At 40.6% G+C, this 11,223-nt stretch overlaps 1 protein-coding gene across 2 annotated transcripts; it reads left to right on the top strand.

Annotated features, from left to right (window-relative positions):
* Positions 1-2,310: 2,310 nt before the first annotated feature.
* C1GALT1C1 (C1GALT1 specific chaperone 1) lies at positions 2,311-6,338 on the top strand. Of its 2 annotated transcripts, XM_043459526.1 has the most exons (3): positions 2,311-2,581; positions 3,203-3,325; positions 4,612-6,338. In XM_043459526.1, exon 3 carries the CDS (start codon positions 4,617-4,619, stop codon positions 5,571-5,573), a length of 957 nt encoding a protein of 318 aa, XP_043315461.1. In that variant the 5' UTR covers positions 2,311-2,581; positions 3,203-3,325; positions 4,612-4,616; the 3' UTR covers positions 5,574-6,338. The 2 variants fall into 2 exon arrangements, with proteins under 2 accessions (XP_043315461.1, XP_043315462.1); XM_043459527.1 differs by lacking the exon at positions 3,203-3,325.
* The last annotated feature ends 4,885 nt before the right edge of the window (positions 6,339-11,223 follow it).

Below are 11,223 nucleotides of genomic sequence, written 5' to 3'. Positions count from 1 at the left end.
TTACAAGAAGTGGGTTAGCTGAGCCAAAGAATATTTATAAATATTCTTAATTTTAGCAGAAACTTGCATGTATTTTTTAAATTAGGACTACAATGAGGAATGACGTTTTAAAAATGCAATCACCTAACTACAAGTCAACCATCTCACTAGTCTCACTTCAAATGCTAAGTATGCTTAAAAACTGCTTTAAATAGAGAATTGGGTTCTTAACCTCTCATCTGCAGCGCTTCTGATGTTGAAAATTCCGTGGTTTATTGTTTCAGAGCATCTTGTATCAGTATTTTCAGTTTGGTATTCCCTCCAGTACTAGAAAGAAGCAGTGGTTTAAATTGACTCTGTGCCACTGTCTCTGAATTCTGAGTGCCACTTTTATCTGTCTTTCCTTGGTCCCTTTTTGCAAGGAGAGCTTGGTTGTCTGCACTCTTTGAAAGTATTTTTATTGGTATCTTTCCCTCATTCTTTTTCTCCTTCTAATCTTAAAGATCCCTTTATTTGCTGTTCTTCAAATTCAAAAATAGCAAATGCTTGTTATGACCAGTGAAACAATGCAAACAATGCAATTGAAGAATGTATAAAGACAAGGCTAATCATTCACACCTCGACCTCCTGATGTGATCAGTATTAACAGGCTGCTGAGCCTTCCACAACTCCCTTTGCTCATTACCAACAGATCAAACATATGTGCACATATATAAAATTGTTTTCTGCAAAGCATAATCACACCATACACATTATTCTGCAACTTGTTTCACTTAACTAAATGTGCGTGTGTGTGTGTATAGATATAGGTCATCGCTGGTGGCTCAGTGGGTAAAGAGTCTGCCTGCAATGCAGGAGACCCAGGTTCAATCCCTGAGTTGGGAAGATCCCCTGAAGAAAGAAATGGCAACCCACTCCAATAGTCTTGCCTGAGAATTCCATGGACAGAGGAGCCTGGTGGGCTACAGTCCATGGGGTTGCAGAGTCTGACATATACACACATAGTCGGACATGCACACATATACACACCTCACACACATACAGGTAAGGTGGTTGCGGTTTAGTCAGTACACATGTATTAATATATATGTGACAACAGACAATGTATGTCATTTAACAAAATATAGTGGAGATACTCTGCAGTCTTAAGCTCTTTTCCAGTTCTAAAATTTATTTTTGTATTCCTTTGGAGAACGTAGCACCATGTATTTGTAATGGATTATTTAATGTCTTTCTTTCCAGCTATACTGAGAGTTCCTTAAAGGCAGGGGGCTAATTTTGTTCACCACTGTATCTCCAGATTTTAGGGTAGTGCTGCCAGGATAGTACATGCCTAAAATCTTTTTGTTCATTATTTCAGTGCTTTCTGAAACTTTTAGTCCACTTAAACTGGGTCACTGCCAATACTCAAATATACGTGTCTTTAGGAACTCAGGGCTGGGTAAATCACCATTCAAAGTTATTTGGATGGAACCTGGTGACAATACATTTAAAAAATGTGTAATATTTTGTGCTTTTTAGCAAAAACCCCTTTATGTCACAAAAATGAATTTTAAGACAGCGCACATGTTTTGCAGAAAGCGAGCTCTACACTTGTAATTAGACCTGAGTTCTAGTTCCTCTTCTGCCGTTAATTACTCTGTGATCTTTAGAAAGTTCCTTACCCTTCCTTTCCGGTCCTGGTTCATCTGTTGTTCTAACATTCATTAATTCCACAAATATATACTGTCCACGGCGTGCCGGTACTAAGGCTAGTGATACAGGGGTGAGTAGCCTAACAGCTAACAGCTAATGAATGCTTATTCTAGGCTTGGTCTTTTGCTAATAAAGAGTCAATGGCACTATCTCATTTAATCTTCTACGAGATAGCACTACCGTGATACTTTCTGTACTTCACAGAGGGGGAAACTGAGGCATAGCGAGGTGAAGTAACCTCCCCAGCATACCAAATGACGCGGTGAAGACAGCACTGGATTCCGGACCGTGGGGCTTCAGATACCGTTCCAATAACCTTAGTGACTCCCTGCCCTCATAATTTGGTGACTGCTTCAGTGGTCTGCATTTAAACTCAGCCCAGGGGTACTGGATGGAGCACCCTCTTGGTGCAACGTCTCAAGAGTTCGTCAGAGAAACCAATGAGAGACCTGACACGAGCTCGGTCAGACGGAACGCTCTACCTCGCTCTCGCAGTTTCCACGCCCGGAAGGTGCGGTGGTGGGAAGTGTCGGCGGGTCGTACGCGCGCACGCACGCCTCTCTGGGCGTCCCGTTTGGTCTGGGCCGGCGTGCGGGTCACGCCAACCCGACGCGCTTCTTGGAACTCGGCAGGGGGCGGGGAGAAAAGGCGAGCTGCGTGCGCGCCGGCCCTTCCGTCGTCGGTGCGACGGGAGGCTCCGCCCGGCCGAGGGCTTCTTTGCCCCGCCCCCTTCCCGCGCCGTCGTGGCGGCCACTTCCTGGCCCTCCCCACCTTTTGCGAAACCAACGAGAGGACACCGCCTGCATCTAGAGCAGCCCGACCAGGAACGTAACCGAGTGGCGCGCGAACGTGAGAGGAAACCTGTGCGCGGCTGCGCTCTCCCGCCCCTGAGCCGTTCTAGACGCGGGTGAGTGCTGCGGTTCCGGCCCGCACCTGGAGCTGCTCGCGGAGCAGCCCCCTGAACGACCCCGCCCCTCTCCGGGGTAGGCCTGGGCCCTGGCTCACTCCCAGCATGCTCCGCGCGAGGTGCCCAGGCAGGTCCAGTGGGAGGGAGAGATTGAGCGCCAGCTTCCTAGAGGCGCTCCCTCTGCCCCTCCTTGGGGTCTTGGGTTGACCATGTTCTCCCCCTCACTTCTGTTCTTCATTTCATCCTCCTCCCTTTTCCATATTCCACCGCAACCACCTTCATCTAAAAAGACAGAGTGGAAAACCACTCTGGTAGTTTCTGCCTTGTTTGTGCCCATGTGCAGTTTTAAGTTTCCCTCCCCTCTGCATCAAATATCCTATCATGTGCATCACATATCATGTGCTACTCCTTAGGAAAATTTGTGCAAATGACTTATAAGTAGTATCCCTATCAAGAAGAATCCTGAAATCCATATGCCATCATCAAGCTAAGAAACACTAGTGAATTATCATATATTGACCAGAAATAATATGAAATGCTGAAGACCTATATAAAAGAATTCATTTTGCAGTGCATCTGACAATTCTGCTTGTTTCCTGTCAATTCTCTTTTCCTTATTAGAGCTGTGTTTGTTGACCGAGTTCTGTGAGTGACACAGAAAAACTGTCCTGTCTCTTTCCCCACTCCCCCACCCCTGCTTAAGAATTACGTCTGTCAAGGTATTCCACTCCCGGTCCTTCAAAGGTAATGGAAGTCAAAGTCCATTTCCTCTAAAACCAAGAGTTGGTGTCCTTGAGGCAGTATGGTGATGTTAGGTGCAAGATCTGTTAAATTATGGTTAACAGATCTTACATGTTCATTTATAGGAAAACAGGGTTATTCAGTAACTTGTTTATTATCAATAATATGGATAGAAGCACTGTTGAGGTCATTGTTCTGTACTAGAAAAAGCATTAAACTGATGTCAGGATAGCTGATTTCTAGTTCATTTCTACTACTAACTGTGACTTTGGGTCAGTTACCTAACCTCTGTGGACCTTCTGTTTCCCTATCTGTAAAATGAGAAAAGTGACATTAAGTATCTTTTAAGCCCACTTTCAACTTTAAGAGACAAAGGGAAAAATCTAAGTAGATCAGAACATTCCTTGTGGAGAAGGAGAGGAGATTGGGAAATTTTCAACAGTTGTATTTAATGTTGACTTTTCTTTTAATTTCTAATTGGAATCAAAGTGTAGACTTTTTACTTCCCCAAAGAATAAACAGATGCCTTTGGAGGAAATAAAAATGTTCATTAATGGTCCCCAGATATGCCTTATATTGACTCATTTCTCACCCAAATAACTTAACTCTTTTCATTATGGGCTTTTATTACATCAGTTAGTTGAGATACTGCGTTGGAAATCATTTAGTCTTAGGCACAAGAGGGTAAATATTAACAAATATGGTATCAATTCCAAGAAACTTGCTTTAGATGTACTCAAAACACCTGATGGTAGCCACCGGTTAAATAAAGCATTAGATTGAGAACAAAAGCCAGCACAGATACCAGTGGTGATATAGCAATTGTTAGTGGTTTCATTTGTTCAGTTTAACATTTTCTTGTAAAAGTCCATTTTTAGCTACAGAGGTATTTAAATAATATAATGCAAGCTTGTGAAACAAAATTCCTTTCAAGAGAATGATGGACAGACGACCTCTGTAACATTGGTGTCTGGGGTCAGTGCTTTAATTCAGTACTTGGTTAATTAAATCCCCATAGATGAAGTGCAGAAATAGCCTCCCAGAAAATTCTATGGCTGTGAGGTATTTCTGCAAAGTTCCAGGTTATACCTAGCAGTAATCAGATACCATTGGAAGCAAAAAACTCTTAAGATTCTCTTGTACTATTTGTAACTGATTCCATGTCAAACCTGGGAGCCTTTTTTTTTTTCCTTAACATTAAGAGCCAAATGTAAGTATAAGGGAACTATCAAATCATTAGACTAATCCTTTTCTATTAAGTATCCTAAAGTTCTTTTTCTTCTTTATAGGAAAAATGCTTTCTGAAAGCAGTTCATTTTTGAAGGGTGTAATGCTTGGAAGCATTTTCTGTGCCTTGATCACTATGCTAGGACACGTTAGGATTGGTCATGGAAATAGAATGCACCATCATGAGCATCATCATCTCCAAGCACCTAATAAAGAAGACATCTTGAAAATTTCAGAGGATGAACGCATGGAACTCAGTAAGAGCTTTCGGGTATACTGTATCCTCCTTGTCAAACCCAAAGATGTGAGCCTCTGGGCTGCAGTGAAAGAAACTTGGACCAATCACTGTGACAAAGTAGACTTCTTCAGTTCTGAAAATGTTAAAGTGTTTGAGTCAGTTAACATGGAAACAAATGACATGTGGTTAATGATGAGAAAAGCTTACAAATACGCCTTTGATAAATATAGAGACCAATACAACTGGTTCTTCCTTGCACGCCCCACGACGTTTGCTATTATTGAAAACTTAAAGTACTTTTTGTTAAAAAAGGATCCATCACAACCTTTCTATCTAGGTCACACTGTAAAAGCTGGAGACCTGGAGTATGTGAGCATGGAAGGAGGAATTGTCTTAAGTATAGAATCAATGAAGAGACTTCACAGCCTTCTCAGTATTCCTGAGAAGTGTCCTGAACAGGGAGGGATGATTTGGAAGATATCTGAAGATAAGCAGCTTGCCGTCTGCCTGAAATATGCCGGAGTGTTTGCAGAAAATGCAGAAGATTCTGAAGGAAAAGATATATTTAACACCAAATCTGTTGGGCTTTTTATTAAAGAGGCAATGACTAATCACCCAAACCAGGTAGTAGAAGGATGTTGTTCAGATATGGCTGTTACTTTTAATGGACTGACACCTAATCAGATGCATGTAATGATGTATGGGGTATACCGTCTTAGGGCATTTGGGCATGTTTTCAATGATGCATTAGTTTTCCTACCTCCAAATGGTTCTGACAATGACTGAGAAGTGAAACGAGAGTATGTATATGATTGCCGTACAAGACGTGTGTTGTTATTTGTAGTAACAACTGCATATATATCCAACACAGCAGTATGTTTCTTTTTTTGTTTTCTTTTTCAATTTGGTGGCACTGATTTATTCCCACATTGAAGTTTAATGGTACATTTTAAAATAGGGTGGAACTTTTTTCTTAAAAAATGTGATAATTTCAACTGTGTTGGAAAGAAATGTCTTAAGAATAATAATTTTACAAATAAAGGATATATTTATAAGTAATATATGTGATAAATCCTAAATTATGAACATTAAAATCTGTGTGGCACATATTTTTGCTGATTGGTTACAAATTTAACGTGTCTTTTTAGCTTGCTAAGATATGCAAATGAAATCTCTAGTTTCGAATCTGTGATTAAAGTAAAACTTGTAGCTATGTGTTTCTGTTACTTCTAATGTTGGTTTATGTTCTAAGCCCTCATAAGTGCCAATGGATTTGCTTTCTCAAAATACACAACCAAGGAACCAAGAGAATGTTCCCAACCCCTGATACAGTGAAAGTTAAATGTCCCTGAAAGTGAAGATTACTTACAAAGGTTAATAATTTTCCTGGGAGCTAGTTTAGTGGCATTCCTCGGCATATACAATTTCTCTATGCATATACTGAAATTGGAATGGTGATCATAAGGAATGTAATGTCATTTAACTGCACTGTTTCCCAGTTAATCAAGCTCTTAGCTATGGCTTGAATAAAAATATACCAGTTGAGATTGATTTACTCCTGCAGAGCAAGTGAGTTCTGTGGAAATCTCCTTTGTTGTTGTTTAATCGCTAAGTTGTGACCAATTGTTCTGAGACCTCATGGACTGTAGCCTACTAAGCTCCTCTGTCCGTGGGAGTTCCCAGGCAAGAATACTGGAATGGGTTGCCATTTTCTTCTCCAGGGGATCTTCCAACCCAGGGATCAAACCCAAGTTTCCTGCATTACAGGCAGATTCTTTACTGCTGAACCACCAGGGAAGCCCCTTTGTGCTTAGTCTCACGGTCTTGCCCAACTCTTTGCGACCCCATGAACTGTAGCCTGCCAGGCTCCTCTGTCCATGGAATTCTCCAGGCAAGAATACTGGAGTGGGTTGCCACGCCCTTCTCCAGGGAAGCCCCTTTAAATCTCCTTTAAAGAACTCCTTTTGGTAGTCTGGCAGTTTCATTTACCTGGGTTGAATCTGCCGTGGTTTTTGTTTACCTGTTCAAATTTTGAGATTTTTTTTTGCATGTTCTTGATTGTACCATATGTTGATTGCACCTATTTGGTGTGGAGGCCTTAACCTCACCATTCACCTCGGATTACTATGCCATTTGCCTGATTTCAGTGGCTATCTGGAAGCTTTAAGGATGGTGGATACAATAACTTCTGTCTTCATAAATTTGTGAAATCCTTGGAGCTGACGTGCCCTCTAATTGGGCCTGCACATGCCATATTAAGTCAGAGCCATAAGCCCCCACAGAGTGAAAGACCATGACATTTTAGAGATCAAGTTTTCTTGTAACTGGCCCCATGATGTTAATAGTCTCCCACAGCTTTTGTAAGCCAGAAAGAGAATTTCCTTAAGAGGGCCTTGGGCTACAAATTATCAATCATCAGAGTAGTGTGTAAAACCCTTTGTTTTAATTTCTATGATTTTCCTCATTGGGGCTCTTGGTTAAGATGAAAGGTTATTTTGAAAAATAATAAAAACCCTTTTATCAAGCACCCTAATATGTGGTCTTAGATGTAAATACTACAAACCAAATCATATTCAGTGAGTATAATAATGCACAGTATTTCACTGAGTGTGACACTCAGTTTACAAGTATCACCTTGCCCCCAACACCAATATATTAAAATTTTTTCTAGTGTATTATCACCTTCAATTACATTAGGGTATCAAAATATAGTTGAAATAAATATATTAGAGAATGTATTCTATTGTTTGATTTCCTAGTGGGTACTAAGGTAACAATTGCTTTTTAAACCAAATTGATGCTCTTGATTGTATTTTTATACGAGTATTCCTTTATAAAAGGGACTTCCCTGGTAGCTCAGCTGGTAGAGAATCCACCTGCAATGCAGGAGACCCCGGTTCAATTCCTAGGTTGGGAAGATCTGCTGAAGAAGGGATAGGCTACCCACTCCAGGATGCTTGGGCTTCCCTAGTGGCTCAGCTGATAAAGAATCCACCTGCAAAAAAAAAAAAAAGAATCCACCTGCAATGCAGGAGACCCAGGTTCGATCCTTGGGTTGGGAAGATCCCCTGGAGAAGGGAACAGCTACCCACTCCAGTATTCTGGCCTGGAGAATTCCTTATAAAATATTAGTTGTCTTAAATAATACACTGTCTCTTTGAACATATTTGTACCTAGTCTTATAGATAAAACTGGAATCAGTAACACAGAAAATTGTGCTACAGAGGTCATGGTTACAGATTTGATCATCATGCATTCAGTAGTCAAAAACTGTAACCCTAACTACAATCTTATTGGGAAGAGAGTTGGGAAGAATGGAGGTCTAATGAGAATTGATCATGATTGTGAATATATTTTATATATGGCTGGCTAATGCCTACTTAATTGGACAACACAGGTCTAAACCAGTTCCCCAAGTGTGAGACCCACTGGCTGAATGTAAATGAGAGAAAACTAAGTTTCTTCTAAAAGTTATATTTATCTTTCTGGTTTTCTTGAATGCAGTGGAAACTGCACCTTGACTTTCACTAGGCCCCAGGCCATCTCCTTGCACAAGTTCAGTCACTAGACCTTCTTTTTCAAAACACTGGATTTGGAGCAAAATATAGATTAGATCTCTTGGCTTTTTTCTTCATGTAGCTAGAAGAGTGCTTGTGTATCAAATCTGATTTATAATGTCCAGATTTTTCTGTAATGCATTTAAACAAACCCATCTATTGGGCTTTCTTAAAGCAGGGAACACCTGTATTAGAAAAGTTAGTGAAAGCACAGTTTAGTAGTGATGTACCACTAATTTTCCACTCATTTAAAATATTCTGTTCCTTTTAGTGCCAGCTCACTTGGATTGATGCATTCACTGCATGTCTGAGTGGTTATGTGAAGAGCCTGTTTGTAAAAATTTAGCTTTTTTTTTGGCATAGAAAAAAAATCAGAAATTTTTGACAACCTTCCCACAAAGGAGTCCCCAAAGTCTAATGAAAGAAAAATAACTCAATTCCAATATAATCAAAGGTAAAATACTGTATTCAAAGGACAATGGAGGAAACTACTTATTTAGAAAGTATGAAATTATGGTGTGTATCTGGGGTCTCCAGCATAATAGAAAAGTCTACTTTTATTAGTGTGGAATCTATACACTATACTATTCCTTGCATATATTGAGTATCCATTAGCTCAACACTAGACCTGGTTATTTTGTGAAAAGCAAAAAGGCCCAAACACATGATTCATACAGGCAGTCAAACAATCATATTGTATAAGCTTTGCATGAGCAATAAAACAAGCCATTGTTTACTATTAGAATATGGTGGTTCTTTTTTCCTTAAAAATCATTTTGATAAGTTCTGTTTCTCTTAACCCATGTAATTCCCATTTCTTTGATAGCTTTCACTGATTCTGTGCAAGAATGGCCACACTGGTTTTGCCATTGCTTTGGCAATTTAGTGAAAGACCTGGCAGGAAGAGCAGGGCCTAAAAATAAAACTAAGATTTTCTATGAATGGTTGGATGGATGGGAGTAAGAAGCTGCATGTGCTCACTTGTGTCTGACTCTCTGTGACCTCATGGACTATAGCCCGCCAGGCTCCTCTGTCCATGGGATTCTCCAGGCAAAAATACTGGAGTGGGTTGCCATACCCTTCAGGGATCTTTCCAACCTAGGGATTGAACCCAGGTTTCCTCTGGTGGCTCGGCTGGTGAAGAATCCACCTGCAATGCAGGAGACCTGGGTTCGATCCCTGAGTTGGGAAGATCCCCTGGAGAAGGGAAAAGCTACCCACTCCAGTATTCTGGCCCAGAGAATTCCATGGACTGTATAGTCCATGGGGTCACAAAGTCAGACACCACTGAGCAACTTTTACTTCACTTCACTTCTTCATTGCAGGCAAATTCTTTACCACTGAGCCACCAGGGAAGTCCAGGAATGAGGAAGGATGCCCTTAATTATGTGACAGGCTTACATTTGGGAAAAAAAAAAGTAAGCAGTGCTTCTAATGAATAAGTGATAAGAGACATCTACAAAGGTATTCAAAGTGTAGAATTGGGATGTTCTAAGTCAAAACACCAGGCCCATACCATCAGGAGGAAAAAGTGGTCCTAACTTGGGGCTTCCCTGGTGGCTAAGACAGTAAAGAATCGCCTGCAATGCAGGAGACCCGGGTTTGATCCCTGGGTCAGGAAGATCCCCTGGAGAAAGAAATGGCAACCCACTCCAGTATTCTTGCCTGGAGAATTCCATGGACAAAGGAACCTGGCCAGCTACAGTCCAGTCCTAACTTGATGGAAGACTATTTTTTTAATAAATTTTTATTGGAGTGGAGTTGATTTACTATGTTGTGTTAGTTTCGATGTATAGCACAGTGAGTCAGTTATACATAAATCCATTCCTTTAGATTATTTTCCCACAGAGGTTATTACAGAGTATTGAGTAGAGTTTCCTGTGCTATACAGTAGGTCCTTATTAGTGTACATAGTATATGTATATGTACATAGTGTATATGTCAATCATAGTCCCCCAATTTATCCATCCCACTGACAGAAGACTTTAAATACTGGCACTGAGAATCTTCTTTTCCCTATTTACCACTCTAAGGTATTCACCTCTAGAAGAAAACTTCAAGGAACACTGCCCATTCTCCATCCCAGTGCCATCCAATTGAAATGAAAGCCACATGTGTAGTTTAAAATTTTCCACTAATATTAGCCACATTTAAAAACACAGGTGAAATTACTTTTAATATTATATTTTATTCTACCAAAATATATCCAAAATATTGTCATTTCAATGTATAAGTGACAGAAAAGTGGCATAGTTTACATTATTTTATTAAGTCTTTTGAAACCCAGTGTGTATTTTACAGTTACAACACGGATCTAACCAATTCTAGAAGTGTCAGACAACATCCCACCCTGGGGCTGACATGTGAATGGAGAAAACTTGAAGTTTCTTCTTAAAGAGCTGTTTATTTTTTTTGTCTGGAATGCTATGGAAATTGCAACCTGACTTTTAGCAGGCCCCAGGCCATCTCCTTGTACCATTTCCATTACTGGATCTTCCTTCTCACAACAAAGTATCATTGGATACTCCTTCTCAAAATTAACTCAGTAGATCTGGAGTGAAATATAAATTAGACCCCTCAGCCTTTTCCCTTATATTGTTGCTGTTATTTAGCAGTTTTAGTCGTGTCCAACTCTTTTGCGACCCTGTGGACTGTAGCCCATTAGGCTCCTTGTCCATGGGATTCTCCAGGCAATAATACTGGAGTGGGTTGCCATGCCCTCCTCCAGGGGAAATTCTTGACCCAGGACTGGAGCCCATGGACTGTAGCCATGTCTCCTGCGTTCAGGGAGATTCCCTTTTTTTAAATTTATTTATTTATGGCTCTGCTCTGCTAGGTCTTTGTTGCTGCATATGGGCTTACTCTAGTAGTTGTGAGAG

The sequence above is a fragment of the Cervus canadensis genome, chromosome X (assembly GCF_019320065.1).
Source record: "Cervus canadensis isolate Bull #8, Minnesota chromosome X, ASM1932006v1, whole genome shotgun sequence".
Taxonomy (NCBI): domain Eukaryota; kingdom Metazoa; phylum Chordata; class Mammalia; order Artiodactyla; family Cervidae; genus Cervus; species Cervus canadensis.
Note: the sequence above shows the minus strand (reverse complement) of the source record. Positions and strands in the feature narration are given on the sequence as shown.